Source organism: Polypterus senegalus, chromosome 7 (genome assembly GCF_016835505.1).
Source record: "Polypterus senegalus isolate Bchr_013 chromosome 7, ASM1683550v1, whole genome shotgun sequence".
Classification (NCBI taxonomy): domain Eukaryota; kingdom Metazoa; phylum Chordata; class Cladistia; order Polypteriformes; family Polypteridae; genus Polypterus; species Polypterus senegalus.
This window is the reverse complement of record NC_053160.1, coordinates 69,698,485-69,722,300: the sequence shown is the minus strand read 5'-3', so window position 1 is coordinate 69,722,300 and position 23,816 is coordinate 69,698,485. Positions and strand designations below refer to the sequence as shown.

General features: G+C 35.2%; 1 protein-coding gene across 3 annotated transcripts in view; it reads right to left on the bottom strand.

The window, feature by feature from the left end:
* Positions 1-23,816, bottom strand: part of dock8 (dedicator of cytokinesis 8) — a 229,161-nt gene that overhangs the window by 54,370 nt on the left and 150,975 nt on the right. For 2 of the 3 annotated variants that reach the window (XM_039758842.1, XM_039758844.1), the window contains 12 exons: positions 23,500-23,664; positions 20,168-20,337; positions 19,427-19,522; positions 19,066-19,161; positions 18,835-18,984; positions 17,662-17,775; positions 17,370-17,525; positions 15,162-15,304; positions 12,743-12,909; positions 10,922-11,073; positions 5,584-5,760; positions 4,643-4,778 (listed from right to left, as the gene is read on the bottom strand). In XM_039758842.1, coding sequence (XP_039614776.1) covers positions 4,643-4,778; positions 5,584-5,760; positions 10,922-11,073; positions 12,743-12,909; positions 15,162-15,304; positions 17,370-17,525; positions 17,662-17,775; positions 18,835-18,984; positions 19,066-19,161; positions 19,427-19,522; positions 20,168-20,337; positions 23,500-23,664 — 1,722 coding nt within the window. The remainder of the gene's footprint in view (positions 1-4,642; positions 4,779-5,583; positions 5,761-10,921; positions 11,074-12,742; positions 12,910-15,161; positions 15,305-17,369; positions 17,526-17,661; positions 17,776-18,834; positions 18,985-19,065; positions 19,162-19,426; positions 19,523-20,167; positions 20,338-23,499; positions 23,665-23,816) is intronic. The other variant, XM_039758843.1, reaches the window with a different exon arrangement.

Below are 23,816 nucleotides of genomic sequence, written 5' to 3'. Positions count from 1 at the left end.
GAAAGAATCTTATAACATGGTGAGTAAAGTATATAAAGTGTATGTAAAGTGTATTGCACTGCTTTTTCTTTCAAAATGCTGCAAGTGTTAATGAAATACATCATGTAATTAATTTGTGAAGTTTAGCTTGTTACAGAGGAATACTAGAGTGCTGCCCAAAGTAAATAGTTAGTATGCATTTGAGTATGTACATGAGAAAACTAAGGTGTGAGTAAAAATATATACTGCAAATAAATAACAATTTTGCAGAAACTGATAGATGCAAAACTTTAGATGAATTTAAAAATACAGAGTTGCAGTCATCATGATAGAAGAATCTATACGAATTGTTATTATTTGTGTGAGAGTTGTTTTACTGACATGGAAAAGAAGTAAACACAAACACGCGGATCTATCCCATAGAAGTGAGCCCCGTGTCGCCCTCTCCCAACCCTCCTCTCAGGACTCCAGCGCTGAGCCGTCTGCCGCCAGGTGTGTTCTGACACAGAAGTTTTTTTTTTTTCGTCCACATGACTGTCATGGAAACTGCCACATTAGATTTTTTAATTGGCACTACTTGATAGTAGAAGAGATGAGGAAAACAGCTTTGCGTCTTTCTATTTTTTAACTGAGCTGTAAACAATGTGAAAGCGACACTACCTTCAGCGGCAAGGGGTTGGGAGAACAAAGTGGACACTCAGAGGCGTGGAATGTCGGGCTGTTCCGCCGGGTCGAGTGCTTTGCAGTTTCGGGTAGCGTCCTCTCTTCTCGCACTGTTTGTGATACTTTGAGTGCCCCATCAGCTCCTGGGAGAGTGGAAATCTTTGCTAATGAGTGTGATCGGCGCCATTGAAGCAAAACTCTCTTTGTAAATTGGGCTGCATGACTATTTACTCTCCCTTAAGGTGAGTTCAGGTCACTAAAACACAGCAACATTCAAGGTTGCTTTTGTGATGAATTATTTTAAGAAGATGGAGGGTTCACATCTAAGAAGATGTACCGACCTCTTCATGTTAAGTTTTGGACTTGTTTGGAATGGTTTGGACCTTCTGCCCATTAAGCACGGAAGGGTAGTGTCCACATTTCTCAGAATAATTTTCTCTTAAATCACAGGCACGCAGTGCAAGGTTGTCAGGCAGAAATTTGCAGGATCACATAGAAAATGTAAATGCTATACCACAGCGGTCGTGTAGCGACTTTCACAAGGGATCTGCTACTGAAAGATGATCCAAATACATTTAAGCTGCTGTTAGTACTACTTACCTGTTGTGTTATAGCACCTTTAAAATGTACTTTACCTGAAAGCACTTCAGTACTGCTCAATGTATCTTTACTTCTTACATGTTAATGTTTTACTGTTTAATAATTTATATAATACATTTTATTTTTTTTCCCTTGCACTCAGTGAGTGAAGCCACTGGGTAATCAGCTAGTAGGTTATAAAATTATGTTTTAAATGTATTATTTTATAGTTAAAATTGAGAGCTAATACAATATTAAAACTTGAGAATAAGTTTAAATAAAATGGAGTACAACAATATGATTTATATAAACTAAGATTTAGGTGACACAGTAGCAGCAGTAAAATATGTGAACAAACTGGTTGTGTGATGTGCAGCCATGTGTGTTTTTCTAGTGTTTAAGAATAGGAAATGTGTTGGCACTGATACTAATAGATTTTGGGACAGTTTTTAGCCACAAGTCATAAGGCTGCTGAACAGTCGATAATAAGAACAAGTATTAAGCCATCTAGCTGAAGAAATAAATACTGGCTTCTGCTAATGTTCAATTTGTTTCAAATTAAAACTGAAATACAATTTTCACTGATGAACACTGTCTGAACCTTCAGGCAAACTAGAGCTGAAACTCCTGACTTTTTATGTTAAAAATACTTCAGTTATATATGGTAAATGGCATTTCATTTATTAGATTTTAAATCACTTAATTTTACTTTTCATTAGGAAAAAGTCACTTTCATTCTACTGGTTTACTATGCCACCAGATTGCTTTGTAAGATCATTTTCGTTTTATGTCAATGTTTATATTTGCTAAATATTTCTACAAAATCTGAATCCCAATTTCCTTCTCTTTCTCTTAAGCCAAGTCATGGCTGTTGTGTCTACTCATAGCTGCACTCACCCAGGGATAATTTGGAATCACCAATTAACCAAAAGTACAATTTGAACCAGACTGCTGAATCTATGAGGTAGCAACACAATCCAGAAGCAGCATCGTGCCTTCTAGAGATGAATTTTAATACTCACTTAATGCAAAATGTTCTTAAGAGTGTTTTGTTTAAAAAAATCTCTTCATAAAATACATGGACAGTTCAGAACTATTCACAAAAGTAACTACTGTAGATTTTTTGCAAAACTGGCATAAACTGTAAAGATTTTAAAGATAATTATAAATAACTACTGTGGGTGGTTGCTCAGCTGTCGTCAAGTCAGGCTGTCAGGAGCACAGTGACAGTCTCTGTACATGTCTACTTGCTAATGTGAACTGGAAAATCTACAGTATGGTACACACTGGGAGTGTCTATAATGATGTGGAAAAAAAATAACAAGTACAGAGGCTGAGAGACACAGCATGACTGTCAGAAAAACAGGCACAGCCCTTCGGGCCTCTAAGAAAGAATAGAACATAGAGGTCCTTAGAGACTTGTCCTTTTTAAAACACAGGTAGAATTAATGGGTGCAAGGACACCAGGGGCTGCTAGAGAGAGTCTTCTTGAAGTCAAAGGGGTCCACCCCAGACCACAGAAATGATTCCAAGGAGGTGCAGGACACTTTTCTTATGTATTATTTTTACCTTTTTCACAAACATCAACCCTAAAACCTCTAAGGCATTTGGTATATACACCGTACTCCTTCACATTTGTGCTGCAAGGAAGAAAGTGCAACATATATTATCTCTCTGTTTTATTTTTGGTTTTTGCAATATGTACTGGAAGAACATTTAAAATATGTTTCGACCCTGTCTTATTTCAAGTGGAAAATGGGTTATATTCCTGTTTTTCAAATCAGTTGCCATTTTAGCAAACAACTATTAGCTACACCAGTACTACAATGAAATGCCAACTAAGCTTTTTTTTCTAAAATTCTTCCTGTTTTGGATTTAATTTGACTCTATGATCATTTCTAAAGTAGGCCTGCAATTTTATTTTATTACTTGGGATTTGTGGTAAAAAAAAGGTGGTCAGGAATAATGACATGTTTAAAATCTCAAAAAACAAAGGAAATGAAGTGGCCAGCTGCCTAATTTTGGAAGACCCTTAAATGTTTTGTGGGGTTTCTACTAAATAAAGTAAAAGGTTTAAAATCTTCAATCAACCTAATAGCACACCTCTGCACTACGGAAAGGCACCAAAGTCTCTACAGTAAACTCCCACAAACAATGGGAGAACGTTCAAACTGTACTCAGAAAGCATTCCAGATGGAAATTAAACCCATGGCTAGACTACTGTAAGGCTACCAATTAAGTTACTATACCACCCACCACTGAGAATTATATAAAGGTAATTAAATCCCTGGTCTAACCATACAAAAATACTAGCAATTACAAATTAGTGCAAACCTTCCATATCCTAAAATCCTTGTGCAGTTTTAAGTTGTTTGTGCCTAGTTATTTTGAATCTCTGATTTCCTTTCTATGTGTAGTACTTTGTAAAATGATAAAACTGATCAGTGTAAAAAGCACAAACGGTTATGTTATCTTGTCTCTAATAAATTTGTTCACTTCATAGTTCAAGCATATACTCACTCAAATCTATTTTTAGATTTAAATGTAGTATTCATTTCCTGATGACGCCCAAGAACTGGCAGCTGCTTATTCTTGCCTGCATTATGTATTCTAACAGATTCTGACAGTATAATGGGCATATTATTTTTTTGCAAGTTATTGCTAATCAGCAATTATTAAACTATACTGTATATTGTTAAACTATTTAATTTATATTTTAAATAACTTGAAATCATATAGGCACATATGTAGCAGATTATGAAAACCACATTCAACTGCTGTCAAAGCTTTTTATATACCAAACCAAAATAACGTCATTATCCTAAATGTACTGTATTGAGTGATGGTAATACAAAAAACTATGTGAACTTGGCCATATTTAGCTTCAGGGTAAGGTAATGTCACATATGAGATAATTTCAGCAACCGCTAGTTGTTGTACGTGTTTTGACTATGAATGGTATCAAATGAAAAGATAACTTCACCTTAACAAACTGTACTGTATAAAAGTGACAAACTAGTCTTGTGTGAACTGTTAGAAATGACAACCTCACCATTCATGTATTCAGACTAAAATAGGCAGGCACTGAAAACCATGAAAGAACAATCCAGAAATGTCATATTACATGCAAAACAGCTAAGCTGAGACCACCCTTTTCTATTTCAAAAAACATCACAAGTAGCCTAAAACATGCTAGTAAAAAATTTAACCGGTCTTAAATTTGTATTTCTCCCTTGATATTTTGTTATGAATATGATTATAAAACCTGAAGAAACAGTATTTTTAATTCATTCATAAATTTTAAATTCAAACAATATTTTTATAATAAATACATAAATATGGCAAAAACATTTGTATCTTCCTAAAAATAAAGAAATTTAATCAATGTGCATGGTGGTTCAATGAGAGTGGGTAGCTCTACCTGTCAAAGCTCGGCTACGTTTCATCATCTCCCCTCTGGCGCCCATTCCCCCAAGCAGAGCCTCTTCCAGCCGTGCTTTTGCTTGCTGCGATTTCTGTAGAGCCAGAGTACTCACTTTATCAGAGCTTTGCTTCCCCTGTGGAGAATAAATATATGCTGGTACACAAAGAGTACGAAAAGAGGCACACATAGTTGACAACTATCTTTGTTAAAAAGGGTCGTGAGATATGCAAGGAAGAACCTCACAAGAAATGCTTTAAGCTACAGTATGTCCCAGATAACTATCCTTTTAATAAATTAAACTTATCTTGTAGTATAAATTATCCTGATGTCCTGTATTCTTGATAAAGAAAAATATACAAGTATATGCATTTACTTCAAATTTACTTCTTTAATACTTAGAGCTAAATGAAATCAGAAAACAGGTCAAAATGGAAAAGTAAACAAAAAATATCTTAAATATGAAAATGTATTTTTGGTTCCTTTCACACATTTCTAAGAATAAAATATGCACTTGTGCCAAAATATAATACAGTTTGGCTGAGTGGATATGAAGAAGCACATCCAATCATGAGTAAGTGAGAAAAAAGCACACATTACCAAATGTTCTGCACGTCAGATTTTAAAGTAAGTTATTTTTGAAAGCATCATGCAAAGGTCATTGGTCATGTAGCCCTTTCTGCAATGAAACTTCAGAGGCCCTATACAGATTCAACACTGTGACAATGGTTATGTTAAAGATGTTTCACAAACTTACATAAAATATATGAAGACAATGTGCTGGCTATGATTGAAAACAGATTATTTATTGTATACTTTACAATGTGCAGGTTCCAATTTTTTATTGAAAAAAATGTAAGGAAGGAATGTGATCCTAATTATTTTGTTAAAAAATGTAAATAAAACTCTCTAGAAGTAGAAAAGAAATGTATGTTGAGTACCTTATATTCAAAGCATGAGACACAGATATAAAGCAGTTCCAATAGCTTGTTTAAGTGAGAAGACGGCAGGTCTGCAGTCCACTTCTGAATCAAGTTTTGGTCAGCATTCTTCATTATCCACAAAAAGCAAATCAGTAGATTTTGGCTTGTTTCAACTGACAGCAAGCCACTGGACTTCTAATTAATATGATAAAGAAATAGAATAAACTTAAAAGATGTATTTAGTTCAGACTTATTGAAGAATTACTGCCAGTAACAGAATTGGCAGTATTAATCTTCATTCAAATAAAAACAACTTCATTTCACGATATTTACCTAAAACTGATTTGGTAGAATTATGGATTTACATCATATTTCATTTTAATAGCTCATCTGTCTGCGTTGATAATTCTTACTGTGTTTCAGTAAGGTTGTTTAAATCAAACACAGAATCATCTAAAAAACTTAAAAGAGGAAATGAAGAGATAAATACAGGTAGAGGGTAAAAATAAGTGGAGTTATAGCAGGCAGAGATAGAGGAACAGACCCAGATCAAGTAAAGCAATGTGCCCAGGAATCCTAAAGAGTACCAGTCATAGAAGACATCTATATTTTAACAAAATTAGAGGCTTAAAAATAATGTACAACTCATCTTCAGGGTTCCCACTCTTTTTAAGGAATCATTTTCCAGGACATTTCTAGGAGCTTTTTCCGGAAATTCAAGACAGGATCTGGTCATACAGTCATACACTTTAGTCGCAGGCTTAACGCCATTTTAATTTCTCTTTGATTATGCAGGGACTTAGTGTCACTGATATGCTAAATTACATAAAGGCAACACCAATTAATGCACTGATGTATAATGGAGTTGTTTGACCTCTTTTTGTTACACACTATTTTAAACTGCAAAACTCTTTTAAAGAAATAAATGCCTCTTAGATTGTGGGAAACTATCCAAACACTGACATATACTGAGCAATTCCATAATGTTCAGTATAGAGCTGTTGATCACACCATGAAATAGGCTACCATAGTGACCTAATTTCAGTAAAAGTTACTTGCATATTACATATTATGTCATTGTTTGTATCAAATAAATTTATGTACAATGTTTGTATTAAAAAAAACTGCATAAAGCCAATTTATTGCCTATATCATGTGTACGATGCCTATAACACTAATATATGCAACAATTGGCATGCGACAAAACAAAGTCAGAGTTAACTTTCAACTGGTAGCTTTACTGGGAATACAGCAGCTGTAGAATTTGCATAAGTCAACGACAAAGATTATAATAAAGAACTTATCTTTGTGGGGAAAAAAGCAAAATACATCCATTTTAAATCATGATAGCCTTGCCATCAATTCCTGAGTTGAAAACTTGGTTAAACTAGAAAGAATACTAGGAACAAAGGATAAGAGCCTGAACTCCAGTATATTGGAAAAAAAACAATCTATAAGTCACTGTAGTGTAACCTATGAAAAAGGCATCTGGTGTAGGCCTAGGTTTAGAAACAATGTTGGTGTTGCTCCTTGAGGTCTGATAAAACTGCATCCGGACCGATGACCTCTTTCTTTTTTTCAGCAACACTTTTATGCTAGGCATTAGATTTTGTGAGCAGTGTAAAGTCCTGTTTTCTCTCAGCCTTCTCTGCCATTGCATCTGCTTCTTCTTGCATTGCCTCAATGCTAGTGATTATTTTCTGTGTCTTTGCTGCCACTTTTGTGATTTCAGAGCGGAGCTCTTCTCTTTGCTTGTCATTTTCAGTTTCCTTTTTCTTCTTTTTTTCATCATCAAGTTATTGGACATATCGCATCCTGGCATTTCTGCAATGCTGCAAGAGGGGCTTTGGCAATACTCCATCAAATGAGCCACCAGTCAAAGAATCTTGGATTAGGCGAAGAGGCATCAGAGTCCCTCCTTTCAGATTTGTAACCAGCATGTCCTTATTCACAGAGTACCCTCTTTCGACCGCTGCTTGCCCATGTGACAATGTGAACAGGTCTTTCATTGATTTCCACAGAATTGCGTACTCTGCTTTGTCACCAGAAAATCTTCCCATGAATGTGTCCAGCCGACAGGAGCTACTTCTATACCCTTGAAATTCCTCCTTATGGTGCTGCACCATTTCAGTGAGGAACATCTTGTACTCACTCAGGATTTGGTCACAGTCCTCTGCTGTATGCCATTTGGTGTTAAGAAGCAGCTGTAAGAGCTTCTCAAACATGGAGATGGCATGCCTTTCATCGCTGATCATAGTTACTAGATCTAGGCATGCCATGTGGCTTACTGCTGCATAATTCAAAGGGCATTTGTCCAGCAGTTTCTTTGCTGTTGCGGATAGGAAGGCTACACATTCTCTCCGGAATTGTTGACCCGGCAGCGGTTTTTCAAGCAGCTTCTCTGAGGCTTTCTCAAGAGCTTGTTTGGTGGCAAAGCCAAGATCCACCTCTTTCAGTGGCAAATGGAGTGTTTTGTCCAGTACATCAATTTTAAGCATCTGGACAGGTGTTTTGATGTTATCCAGTACCTCCCTCTTCATAAAGCATGAAATCAAACTCTTCAGAAGGGCCTGAAGGTCTTTTGCCAAAAATGGCATCATGGGGGCATCAGTCTGGAAAGTCTCAAGAAAGGGTTTCAACTGTCTTGCCACATAGGCAAAAAACTGTAATTTTGCCTCAAAAAGGGGGTCACCAACAGCCTCTCTGACCACAGTGTATGATGTTGACGTTGGCATTTTACTCTTTGGCAGTTTCTTGTAATTGTCGACAAATATTTCAACATGTGGCCACATCTTAAGTGCTCTCTCTGCCACTGACAAGTCCTCCACCCACCTGTGAGCACAGAATTTTAGAGGGAATGTTGATGTTTTGGTAATTTCAATAAAGTCATCCCGTCTGGCTGATGTGTCATGAAAAAGCTGCCAAAGGGCTCTTAGTTTGTCACCTATCTTCCATCCACTTTCCTTCTCGCCTTGTTGGAAGCTTCCATGAACTGTATGAAGACCACACGTTCCTAGGTTTATCAAGCTTCTAATATCTGGGGCCTCCTCAGACCTGTCTTCTTCAAATAATCTCAAAAATTTTTTGTTGACATTTGGTCCATCCTTCGAGATTTGCAGGAGCTTGTTTGGATCAAGTGGAGAGAGGGAAACTTTAATGCTCTCAACAAGCTTCTCTGATTGTGTGTGCCCTAGAAACTGGGAGTCCAGATAATGCACAACTACCTTTTCTTCATTATCACTCCAGTACCGCACAAGCACATCCATCTGCTCGGTCTGTGTTATTTTGTTGAGGCATTCATCAAATGAAATGGTATAGCAGTTGGACTGTCTAATGTCTTTCACTAGCTTGTCTCTGAAATATGGTGCAAGGCCAAAACACATCAGATACGCTGCTTTTGTTGCACCACATGAGAATTTTTGGGCAATTTCACTATCTGGAAACATCAGGTGAAACAATGAACCCATATCTGAACAGGAATTGAAAAAATATTTGGAAAGGGCCATTTTAATCACCCAGCGGATCTCTGCTTCTAAAACAGCTTCACTTGAAAAATGAGCTCTGATTGTGGGTGTAGCTTGAGGTTACAGAAGTTGATGGCTGGACCTCGCTGCTTCCTTGACTCTCTGATTCTGCTGCCTGTCTGCAAGCTTCAGAATTTTGGGGTGTGGGAGATTGATTGATGAAATCAGTCATGCATGGTCCTGTGCCTTGACTTGACATGACCCTCTTGTGTCCCTGTCCTTTGACATGGCTTTTAACAGCAGAAATGCCCATGTTGCGTACATCAAAAGCTTTCTTGCATATCTTGCAGTATGCCCGATGTACATTATCTGTCACATGTCCTATCCAGTCCCTGAACTCAGGAATTATCTTCCATTCCTCCTTAAACATACAACTCCTTGACATGATTCTGCTTTCCCTCACTTCTGTAATTAGAAATACATTCTCTAAATTAACCATTATAGGCTACTATTTTTCCTGCAACACTGCCTATTAGTGTCAAAAACATTAAATACAGTAATGTACAAAAATGTAGTTTAAATAGAAATACTGATCCAGTACAGATTTTCTGTAGGCTAACTGTGGTAAACTTAATGTGAACGCATACCCATATAATTCGTCTAGAGGGAGCTAACGTTCTGTGGAATAATGGAAGCAAGCTAGGATAAGAAGTTGAGCCAGGAGCTGTTAAGCGTGTTCAGGTGTGCAAATAAACGGCACAAGCCAAGAAATATTTATTGTGTGGCGATTGCTGAGCTGCAAGGATATCGCACGAACCTACACAAACACACAAGAACAGGCATTTAGATGTAGGCTTCAAGTAGCCTAAGCCCTATTTGTTTAAAATTAAAACAGCAGTAGCTCTTAGTCTAATTCTTTTTAAGACTGTTATCGTGTTCAGGCTGTTTTAGCTTTGGTTCACTGAATTTATTTGCTTAACAGTGGGACCACATAGGCCTACAAAATGATTTTAGATTGCTTAAGCAATTTCCTCCGGGATCAATAAAGTATTCTGATTCAGATTACCGTCATTAGACAATTAGCACTATGCTAACACCTAATGGGAATTGCCATTAACAGGCTAACAGAAATTAGCATCGCCAATTTACTTGACATGTTTAATATGCGACCTGGGTCCACATCAGACGGTATGAAGTAACGAAACTGTCAGTTGCACCATATGCACTGTGGTCATACTTACAGTCATGCACTCAGCAGAAATTTCAAGTGATGAACTGACGTTCTGTTGTTCTCCTGTCAGCTACTGACAAGCTAGAGCAACGAGGGTGAAAACTCAAATATAATTGCCTATACATGTCTCAGTAGATGGAAACATTGCGCAGCAGAGGCCACGAACTAGCTCAGCTGTCATCATATCTAGACTTACGAACAGCAAGCTGTTTCAAACAGAAAAATTAAAAAGCGAAAACAGAAATAAAATTCCAGGACAAAAAAGATTATTTCCAGGACATTTGTCCATTTCGATCAGTTTCCAGGTTATTTCAATGACTGGAAAATAACCCTCAAAATTTTCAGGTTTTCCAGGACGTGTGGGAACCCTGATTATATTACTACATTGATAATTTCAACTTCTAAAGTGATTACAAAAGATAACAACCTCTCAATAAAGATTTTCTTAGAAGATGACACACAAAAAGGATTACAACACAGATGCTCAGGCTTTTTAAAGATTGGGAGAAGAAAGTTGGAGCTATACAGAACGTGAAGGAAAATTACAATGAAAAGTAATTTCTCGGACCCTTAACATATAAAAATAAATGCTTATATGCACAAATATATGATTAGTGCAATCTACTGTAAATGATGAAAACTAATGTCAGGCAATACTTACTCCAGATTGTGCTGAAGTAAGAGCCACCTTTGAAAGTGGGTTAAATGGATTCCCAGCAATTGCCATGGCAACAGACTGATTGATAGGAGTTATAGCTTCAGGTTCCTCTTCTGGACTGCCTGACTTCCCTTTGCCACCCCGGGTGTCTGCAACTGCAACAAAAATGTTTCATTTAAAATCACTGGGTAAGTACATATGAATGGTTAGACTTCGTTTTCCTAGACAAAGAGTATGTATAATGTCTTAGATCAGACATGATCATGAGAAATGGATATTAATTACATTATTCTCAAGATCCTCTTGATGTTAATATATGTGCATATGCAGTATATATTTGTGTGTGTGTATGTGCTTGTGCATGTGAGTGAGTGAATGTGACAAGAACTCTGTAATGAACAACTTTAAAAAAGATTTTTCTAACTAATTAACAAAAAATGTCAATATATAGTATTTCTAGACTGAGAGTTTTATACAGTAAAAAGCACCAGACCTTTAGATTAACACAAACAAAATGTTTAGACAATTATACTCAAACTAGATGTGCTACCCATCTAAGACTGGCTGAAATGTATGTAATCAATGTGGGCACCAGTTAACATTTGCACCACACCATGCAATGTATATGTCTCTGTTACATGCCATTTGGTATAGGATTCGTAATAGCAGTGATAAAGTTTATGATGAGCCATCTGTTGAAATGATAAATGCAATGCATTTTATTACTAAAATGTTTATGATGTGCCATCTTTTGGAATTAAAGAGATAAAGCAACTGGACTGGCACAGACAAGTGCATATACTTTTATTAAGATGGATGATATTGCAAGAGGTAATTTACAGACTAGTAAAGCTAAAACCTTAAACCTAAACTAAACTCCCAAACAACTTAATATGTCAGCTATAGTTTGCTTAAATTCAACACAAGACCAGAAAAATTGCCCTGAATAACTCTCAGATATCTACAAAAGTGGGAGACATTATCACTTGAGAATATGGCATGACAAACACACACGGCATTAACATTAGACTGACAAAAACACCAGATATGTAAGTGAAGGAGTGCTAACTAAATTAAGTAGGCACTATGTATTAAATTATGTTATAACAAGATGAAAACAGTGTATAAAACTTAGCTAATACCATTATCTTATTTTTTCTATAATCATGATGTCTATACTAACCTCTACTCTCTCTTCTGTTTCCTTTTCCGGTGTCCTTTCGTGGTGGCTTGCGCCACCACCATCTACTCAAAGCACCGTGATGTTCCAACAATGATGGATGGATTAAAAGCCAGAGGTCTGTATGACCATCAACATCAAGTGACTCCATGAGAACCCTAACTACAAAGAGGACTATTTCATTTATGTTAGGTAGAATGCCCAGAGGGGACTGGGCGGTCCCGTGGCCTGGAACCCCTGCAGATTTTATTTTTTTTTCTCCAGCCGTCTGGAGTTTTTTTTCTTCTGTTTTTTCTGTCCACCCTGGCCATCGGACCTTACTCCTTTTCTATGTTAACTAATGTTGTCTTATTTCAATTTCTTATTTTGTCTTTTATTTTTCTTTTCTTCATTATGTAAAGCACTTTGAGCTACTTTTTGTATGAAAATATGCTAAAGAAATAAATGTTGTTGTTACTTCAACCAAAAATCAACTGATGACACACAACTCTCCTTGGTTAAACAAAACAATTAATGTCAAAAAATAATATTGACACTTTATAAACAAGAGCCAAATACGCAATTGATGCAACTGCAACCTTTTCCTCCCCAATGTATATAGGATTTGCATAGACACTAATTCGATGATATTCTTTATAAATTACCTGTGAAATCTAAGTAGTTCAGATTATCCAGAATAATCCCCACCAGTGGAAGATACAGGGCTGCTATTCTAGAGCGAACCTCTGGTCGACTGCATCGTGGGTCCAGGTCATGGGAACAAAGTAAGCTGTGAGAGGCATTTATAGCCTTCTTCTGAACTTTGGCAATTCTGTAATGTCAAACATATTAGTCAGTTAAAAGGACTAAGGTAGTAATGTACTAAGTATACTGTAAATGTAAACATTCCATCTAATATTAAAAAAAAAATCCATTAATGATAGTAAAATTTTCATCACATACACTTTGTCATTTAGTTTAGCTGATTGAACATATGTAGCAACTTTGCTATGTGTGAGTAAAAAGGGAATATGTTCAGGGATTAAAACAAATTTATACAAGGTGTACCTGCATAGAAAATGAACACACAGTAACTACAAACCTGAACTTTCAATTGCTTGAACCTACATTTTCAAATACCATATTCTCTTTAAAATGTAGAGGAAAAGAAACTGATCAGTTATAAACAACTAACCACACACTTGCGCATCACAAAATATTAACAACTGCTTTACAAAAATGTGGGTATACAAAGTAAGTTATTTAATATAATTTAGAGTTTACAAAAAAAAAAACTGAAGCTGGATTTTCACAATTATAAAAACTGATTCTGGGCCGATTTTCAAATGTGCACGTCTACAGTAGCATTAATACCTGATCATATCATCATTTTCGGTAAATGTCAATGCATTATGCATTACGGGGTGGGTTTGGATGTTGATGATAAGCAACCGAAGTGTAATTAGCCACTTCTACAGCTGATGTTGAGTTTCATGCTGTCTTCACACAGTATATTGGCTCCAGTAGAGCCAAATAAGGATTGAAACTTCAAAAACATCAATTTTCTGTCTGCTGACCAAATAGTTTCAACCTTTCGAAAGCTCACCAATGAAACACCAATATTCACACACATTCAAGAGTATCACTCATATTAAGAAAGCCAGTGAGAGTTTCACAAGCTCTTCTCACTAGTGTTAGCCGTTTTAGAAACTGGCTCACTATCTTATAAAGGATTGTTTAAATAACTGATATTATAACTAAAATAACTTTATTTCTACGTATTTTGGTGTTATATGTGTAAACATGAGTTATCTTTTGTCACCAGGGAAAACACTTAAAACCTTTTTCTTTTTAAAGTAAAAGTAATTATGTATTAGGAATTATTACAAAGGTGTTTTCATGAACATATTAATTTCAGAAAGTGAGAAATGATGTAAATAAATACACCAAAAGAAATAAAGAATGTTTCTTACTAAAAATAATGTTTCTGCATACATTCTCACTTATAACATTTTACAATTCAATTTCTAAAACTTGCAAACATACCAGTTTAAATTATTCCTATACGTAAGCTGTAAATTACATTTTGTTACTTCTAAAAGAAGCTTTTATTGCATCCTGATCCTACTCTACTACAGTATTCTTATTTATACTCTGCTGAATAAGTTTTGAACTAATAAAACCCATGTATGAAATATACAGTACATATTCATGCACTTTATACATCATACTAATTATTATTATTATGTTAAAAACTTGTTTTTTTTTTTATTATACAATTTTACTTTTCATTTTTTCTTTACATGCATGCCTTTTGTTTTCATTATCATGCTGTATCAGTCTGTGAGAAAAGTATTTCTTGGGCTCAGAAGAAATGCTGAGAAACCTCTTTGTTCCTAGAGATTTCTAGCATTTGGCAAAGTTTATAGTTAAACACTGGCTGGTTCCATGTACCAAAACAATATTATTGTAAAATTATAAAAAAGGTGTTACAACATGCTGTCATTGAGATCCCAGAACGGCTTAACCCCAGACACATTAGAGCACTACAGCTCCTGACCTACTCAGCCCTGGTACTTTCGAAGTTCTACCCTTTTGTTACCATTTTTTGCCCTTCAAACATCTGTTCTCTCAGACGGCATCGGGAGAAGGTAACAAATGAAGCACTGAGGGCACCTAAACTAATTACTGTATTCATCTGTCAAATTTTATCATGAGTCTCCTGGAAAAGTCTCACTGTGGATTGTATGCTAAAAGATTCTTTATTTAGTACAAGGTATATATAAAGTTATAATTTGCCTCATAATAGTTTTTTGTTTTTGTTGTGGTTATTATGTTGCCGCTGTGGCCCCCTCCATAAAGTACAATGCCCTTTCCATAAAGTATTTCCCAGTACTGAACCAGGTCTATCCATGGTGCTAATACTCCCCTGCTGAACACAAGATGTCATTCACAACTCTTGCTTGTGAGGCTAAATTATTAAATAAATAAATATTTTTGGATTTAAAGTAAAAACATGCACAGATTTAGCTTCTACCAAGAGTTGCTTGTTAGGCTATCACATTAGTGATATTTCCCACTCACCCCTCTGCTTCCACTGACTCCAGTGCTGCATTGAGTTCTGTGAAGAGTAGTCCTGTCAAGAAATGCTGCTGTTTGTATTCTTGTGAGAGGTCAAACATTCCTGCAATTTTCTGATCTTGAAAGCTAGAACATGAGCTTGAGTTCTGAGCAAAAATAAAATAAAATTTAAATAAATAAATAAAATTCAAGAAGACAAAAAACACATGTTCTAAAACGTCATATGTTGTAATCTGTTATCATTTAATCTTAAAGACAGACAAATAGACAGGATACCAAAAGAGACACTGAAATTTGGAGGCTACTGAGTAAACTTAATTTTTACTAACAAAGGTGAGACATAGTGAGATACTGGTTAGAGCTATTCCTTCACAGCTCAAAAAAACTAGGTTTTAGGTCCAAGTAGGTTTCAGATCACTGCATGAGCAAAGTTTGGACATTTCTCCATTTTCTGTGCGTTCTCTGCAGGGACTCTGATTTTGTTCCATATTAGTGAGAAGAGTATGCTAGATTGATGGACAATAATAAATTGTCTCATTGTGGATACGAACGTATTTAACTTTGAGCGTGGCCTTAATGGATTGGAAACCCATCCAGAATTATCTTCTGCCTGAAAATGGACAAAACTGATCCAGAAAATGGATGGACAAAACCATGCAAACATTGTATAAGAAAGGTTTAATTTGTTAAACAAGCCAGTACGGCCATACAATAGATGTTATGAAGTCCTTCAAAATACAAATAGTTTGCAGGAATAAGGACCATAAATTATGTTTTTCATAACTGTCCCATTTTCTCAGCTGTTCCAAACTTAGGAGATCATATACACCCAAATTGTACCTCTATATAATGCATTAATTCTACATTCTCACTACAGTGCCAAGAACAAATGAGTGAAAAAGGCAACCTGAAGGAAGAATACAATAACTATCACCAGTGCTCTTTCCAGTTCAGTTTCCTGCTGATTCAAACATAGCTAGCTGAGTTAATACCTAAATGCATCAACATCCTGCTACTATTAACTTGTGGAAAACTTTTCCCCACCCTGTTAAAATGCGCTCCTTTTCCAATCGCCTCTCCAGGGCCTATTTAATGATTTTACCTTCTTCTAACGGTTTATACTAAAACATGTTATTAAATACACAGCTAATCACACATTTGTCTGCTGGCTCCTCTTTTCAATTAAAGAGTATATCAAAATTATGCAATGGTGATACGATAGCTGGCAGGGCTTCACTAGAACTTGCCAAGATGAAGAAAAAATGCTTTTGTTGAAAATGAAACTCTTAAAGAATAGTAAGCACAATATGGGACTTGCTGACATCAACACTTGAATTATTTTGCATCAAGGATAATTCAAGGAACTCAAACTATTTTGAAAAATATCTTTTAGCCTGCAAGGTGTACAACAGTTAATTTGTTTAAGATAGCTTTTGACCCACTCACATAACTATATGTTCATTAACTTTTGTAGGCCTATCCAAATTATTTAGAGTCTGACACTCAAAATATGTAGATTAAAACTGGAACACAAGAAAATAACTTAAAATAAATATGTATAAAGGGATATCAGTGTTTTTCAGTTACTCTAAGCAGGGCTTATCTCATTACCTCAAATGTATATATTTATCTTTATTCGCCTTTTCTGCCTCAGAATGTAAATCACATTTTTCATTGCAGATTCAAAAATCACAGAACCTTGTAACAGCTGTGCCCAGGTTAACCCACAGTTTCCTATTTTACACATCAATATGGTATGTTAAAAGTGTCAATAGAATATACACTGTATGGGCTCCAGAAGTTAAGTATTTTCCTCTTCTAGGCAGACCTTTGTTTCATCTATAATTCTATACATCTGTCCAACTTGGTAGGCTGTGTGTGAACAATAATAGGCAAACTATATTGATGAGGTATCGGTCAGATTTTAAACCCATGGAACACAAAACATTCTAAATCACTAGTGATTATAATATAACATCACCCTTGACTTAACATTCATTTTCACTCTTTTTTTCCACCCTTTATACAACAGAACAAGCTTGTGTTCAGAGTAAACTTAAATAAACTGTATTAAAGACAAAATTAAGCTTTATGAATAAAATAAAAATTTCATAAATGAAGAGTGAATCTTGGACATTATGATGTCACATTCAAAGTAAGTTTGGCATTCATACTCTGTTAGAGCTGAAGTGCAAGACACAAAGAAACTACCTGCGATGATATAGATGGGCATGGTGAAGCAGGGGCAGAATTGGGAGTCGCAAAAAACAAACTGAGATTCAAATAATGTTCATGACTGCATAGTATCCTCAAGAACTCCAGTCTCATAGAAATCAAGGTGGGTAAAGACGTTAACTTGGACGGGAGCTGTAATATATGAAAATGATATTTAATATTCTTGCAACTGAACTGATGGTATAAAAAAGAAAAAAATACATAATCAATAATGAATATGTACACCATGTTATACTTAGTTTTCATTTCAATTTCATATATTTTTTACCTGGTTGTAGTAGTTTCTGACTAGGTGGAAGACAAAACCCCGGTCCATGAGAGACAGCAGGTCATACAAAAAAAAAGCCAGGCTGATGTTGATCTTTTCAGCTTGCTCAATTTCCTTTTGAGATAAAATAAAATATAATGTACATCATCCATTCTCTCATTCACTTTCCTAAACAACCTTATTCCCATTTGGAAAGAATACCGTGGCAGTGTTGGGCACTAGGCAGGATTACAAATATAACAGGATGTCACATAATAAACATACCAAAATAAACAATACTCGACTAATAATACAAAAACTGAATCTGACATAATGTTTATTCTTGAAAAATGAGTTCTCTGCTATTGCTGTGCTTGCCAGATGCCAACAGCGGCTCATTTTTGTGTAATTCAATTTAAGAAAGTGAGCATGTGAAATCGTGACAACATACAGAATAGTGTAAACACTTTTTTCTAATTAGTGTTAGGGCTATGATGAGGAACATCTACTCTCTTTATTTCTTTGCAAAGGTTATAACTTGACTCATCTGACTCATACTCTGTAATGCATGTATGCGACACTACATATTAGCCGATCTCTAAGAACAACACCTGATAAGGTCACCTTAAGACTGCTTTTTATTAGTTTGCCATGCTAAATGTTGCAAATATTTATTATTATTATATTTACTTTTCCTGCCTTGCGCCCTGTGTTGGCTGGGATTGGCTCCAGCAGACCCCCTTGACCCTGTAGTTAGGATACAGCGGGTTGGATAATGGATGGATGAAAATTTAAAAAGTAAGCAATTGACATTGCTGAACACAGCGATTCCTCCATAAATTTCGATGTGAGAAAGAATATTTCTAATGCCCATATCTATGTTTTTCTAATTATAAAGATAAATCTGAGGCTGATAAATCTTCACCTTGTGCATATTATTTCAGTATGAATAGGAAGCATTTCAGTATGAATAAGAAGCATTTAAGATCTCTTTTGTGATCCTAACCAAGTTCATCAAAAGAAATAACTTTCTCATGCTTAAGACTTTAAAATGATCTTACTATAATTTCACAACTGGCAACTAACTGCAAAATCAGTATGAAAAGTTGTCAATTAATTCACTTTAGAATAAGCTAAATTCATTCATTAATAAAATTAGATATGCATTATTTTCCTTACCCAATGCATACTAACCTTTTGCTGTTTTGTTAAGATTGTTCCCATCTCTAATGTTACTACATTTACAATAGTGGAGATATCATCTTTAAATCTATCAGAAAAGCGGTTTTTACGAGGCACATCTGGTTTTTCCATCTGGTGGACATACTGGGCCATGCTTTTAATCTGCAGATAATTTTAAATTTATATTAATGTATGGAGGGTGTAAATAAATAACTAATGTAGAATTAAAACACATAGTCTTACCAAGAGTTCAAAAAAGAACCAGGCATATTTGTACACATTTTCTCTGCATACTCCAGTGCTGACAACCATCTGTAGCGCTAACTCCTCATGAAACTGCTGTTTAGTAAATAAATCAGAATAAATCATATTGAGTAATTTAAGTATATAGTAGTATAGTCATTACTCTATTTTCCTATATCAAAAATGTAATTAAAAAGTAAGAAGTATATATGTGCCAGACTTGCAGTTCTGGACATTGTGAATACTTTCATTATGGTTCTGAATGCTCCAAAGGCCTGGTCAAGGCTGAGACAACATACAGTATGTGCAGGAACCAACTAAACTGGAACAAGATCAGCCTCTAGTGTTAAATGAGAGTTACCTTTTTGTTTGTAGATCTTGAACTTCCACCATGAGTGTGAAAGTAGTTTGAAACTTCTATATAAGAAGACATTCTGTTGTTTGCAATATTCGTGCCCTAAATGAAAATCAGTAGATACCATAATGTCAAAAAACAGACAGCATCTGTCCTTTGTTTTAACATAGTTTAGGTTACTTTGTTTTTCAGTGTGAACTGGTTTGGAAAGAGGTATGTAACAAGGATGTCTATGAAAAAGCAGTTTACAAAATAAACATAAATGGCTACAGAAAATAAGTGTTTGTCTTGAACATGGGCTCTAAATCTTGTGTGCAGACAGCCTGGGTACTTTTGATACAAAGACCAATTTAAAAAATGTTATTGTGGAAATAGGGCAAAAACCTGGGGTTGTACTTCAGGGATACTGCAAACATTCAACCAAATACAGCCAGTTACTACTGAGTAAGGAAATACATATTCAAAGCCAATGAAAACAAAATGTATGTCAAGAAAAAGGAAAACAAAAGTGGCAGCAAAATCAGGAAAGACAAATTCCTACTGCTGCTCAAATGAGTACAAAAAATTGTACACTGAACATTTATATCATCCCTTGAAAGTACAAATCACAGAATCACAGATAGACCACTTTATACATAGAACCTTGTTTCTGCTAATAGTTATGTGCAAAGAAAAAAAATAAAGACAAGAAATGCTTAGAATGTCAACAATGCTTTTAGACATAATGTGAATTACAAGTGTAATCACCTTTGATGACATGATGTTTTTAACTTCTTCATCGGCTGTTGCTGGGACAGCAGAGACATCGGGGTTACTGCTACTCAGGACACGAGACTGAAAAAGCCGGGATCCAACAGAACAAGCACTGGAGCGGCCAACAGTGTAATACCTCAGTTCTGGTGGAACAGTTCCAGTGCCTATTAAAAAAAAAAGTCTGTGAAAGGTGGAGAAATTCAAGAATACATTTCACCAGCATTAGAATAATTATATGCATTTTCATGACTGGCCCTTAATTATCTAAATTGCTCTGAACTATCTTACACCTTCCATATCCTCATCATAATCTACAATTTACATAAACTGACTTGCTCAGTGTTCCACATGTATTAGAAGAAGTATTGGTGAGGTGGACATTATCTGTTTACACACCAGAAATCTAAAATAAATTACCGATAGAGATACATCAGCTTAAACCTGTCGAACATTAAAAAAACTGCTCAATACACATATTTTTAATTTGTCCTTTTAATGTTTATTTATTCAATTTGCAACAGTGGGCATTGCTGTTTTTAACTGAATATGTCACCAGTTCCTCAATAACAAATACTGAGATATTCATACATAAGTCATGTCATTAGTTTCTAATCAAGTTCCTTCAGTGAGAAGCAAGAACCTCACACAAGTAAAACAAAACCACATCAAAAAAAGCTTTCCTGCAAAGAGGCGTGTTCAACTCTAAATTAAAATAGCACTTTATAATGGGGAACCAATGCCAGACACTACAAATTAAACAATTAAATAATCAGGGCATTAGAAGTACTTATATAGGAAATATTGTAACACATAAAGTTGGACAAAACACACCAGAAAATTAAAGCATGACATAATCTATAGATGTAAATCTGGATGTCAAAAAAATAAAAAAATTTAGAACACTGCATTGATGAAATTATTGCCACTCGCAACACATCAATAGTATGTATTGTCACACATGTGCGACTAGGAGCGAGCTGAATTGACCAAGTGGAGGTGATTACCCGCCAGGCCAGGGGGTGGCGGGGTGCTCTAAACCTTTGTGTGCTATTTCTGCAGATCAAATAAGAGAAAACCTGCCTGACCTGACGTCACTTCCTGTTCCGGCACCCAGACTGACATCACTTCCTGTTCTGGCACCCAGACTGACGTCACTTCCTCTTCCGGCACCCAGACTGACGTCACTTCCGGGTTACAGAATACAAAATCCTCCATCTTGGCTAACTAAATCAGTTCAGTGTGGGAACTCAAACAAGCAACATCGCTGTGTTGAATTTAATCCTTTTGCAGCTAGGAACAATATACAGGTGGCTGCCCCAAACCTTTTTAAAGAGTTTTGAGACTTGCTCTTTCACAGTATAAATGTATTTTGATGTAGAAGGGAGATGTCACAAAGATGGCATAAACAGTCCAAAAAAAGGCTACTGTGCGGGGAAACTGCAATATCACTACAATTAACAAATGCTTAACACTCCAGGTATACCTTATTAATGATGATTAATTGTGGTAAAGGCATATACATGTGACGTAAAAATGACAGTGGCTGTAAGTAACAATAACCTAGAAAATCACTGTAACCAATTAGTTGGCGTTAGACAAAAAAAAAAAAAAAAACAGAAATGCAGGAACTATATTAACGCGGTTAAAAGAAAATTAAAGCTGTGGTGAACAGTGAGGGAAAACATGTAATGTGTCACATAAATGAATATGAACTTGTTGCCTCTGATATTCTCATCATCCTTGGCAGAAGAGAAATATGATATGGACTTTGCATGCACAAAGTCATTGACAATTTATTGGTTTGCCAAAATGGACTAGTCAGAACTTTGTTATCAGTCAGGTTATACCCTAAAGTATTCTCTTGTGAAAAATATGTGAATGTAATCACTGCAGCCAGTAAACTATAGAACACTATATAGCTCAGCAACACACCACGTATGCTAAATAAAATTTGAAGAACTTGAGGGTGACCAGATTACCATATCGAAGTGGATGAAAATACAGTAGGACGTGCATTCAGAAACAAACTTATACACAATATACAAAATTCGGTTTAAGTAATGCTCCACAAAATTCATGAATAAACATACTCTTCATGATCTGAGACTGTGCATTCGGAAGATCAAATTCATTATCATGTATAAATAGTTCAATTACTTTCTTACTTAGATATCTCCTAGGAATAGCAACAGTAACAGAATACCAACAAATGAAGCACAAAATACACATGAAATACATGTAACATATTCAGTACGTATGTGCAAAAATTATTTTATTATATTTGTTATCTTGGCAAGAACATGTACTGTGATTATTTTTATGTCTGGCTATTTGGCAACTTTACAATCTGTGGATAGAGGCCTATCCATGGGAGATTTAATCTTAATATGTGTTTCCTCAATTACACCAATTACATTTAGAAACACCGTTATATATTGTTGGTCACTGGATATCAGGGTACTGCACACACTAGTGACTGAGAGGCTTATTGAGGAAGTACTCATTCTTAGTGCATCTCCCCAAACAGTGTGAAAATAACTGCTAGCAAGGCATCTTAAGAGTAGCCAGAACTGCCATTTCTGTAGTCTGGGGCACTGCTGTCTTGTTTGACTTTTAATTGACCTTTTTTTTTTTAAATAATTATTATGTTCTTATTTCTAATTTTTAAATGGTCAGGAGCTTCAGAAAATGTTAATGAGAAAATATTTTTTAATTATTAAATTAATACATACGTAGAAAAGACACTTAACAATTTTCAAAAGTTTAAAATACTGTACATACAGTAGCTGTTCTGCTAGTCATTAATTCAGTGCCACAAAAGAATTGAGTTAAAATTTAGTAACAGTGTTTGTGCATTTGCAGCTTTGGATTTTTTATGCAAACAGCAAAGAACAGCTATTGTAGATTTTGGTGGATTAATTAATTTGTTCAGTTTACCAAATAACCAAATATTAATTTTATGCCAGTTTCTTTCAAAACTTATTTATACAAAAACAAGTATTCAAATTACTATATACATTTGAAAAATCTGTAAATAAATAAATAAGTACTAATATCACAATATGGAAAAAACCTAAAAAAAAAAAAACAAAAAACAACTACAATTACCATGAACTTGTTTTACCCTGATGTGTGTAAATATATAATTAAATAATCATTTACAATGAAAGGTAGACTGTAAAAAAGCTGGATAAACATTTATTTTCTTTAGCATGACAAAATTGCTTATTTTTAAACTTATCATTAATTTAACTATAAAAAAGCCAAAAAATCCAAAGACCAAAAATACTAATATTCCCTACTATTTTCCATGCTAATTTATTTACCTGTACTCAAAACTTCTTTCTGTGTATCAGGCAGCTGAAACACATAGTAGACATATGATGCCAATAAACAGTTCCGTCCATGCTGATCCTTAGAAAGGTCTTGACTGTTGTGTAGACTATTGACTACTGAAACAACAGACTCAAAGGCGATCTGAGCAAAATTGGCTGTGAAAAAGTAAAAAAATAAAATTATACTACAATACTCCCTGATAAACATTACATTAAAGATTTAAGTGAGAAGAGTTTAAAAAGTAAACAAGATAAAATGACTAATGCTGATGTTTAGTCAGTTTATCATAAAGAAATTTAAATTCCCA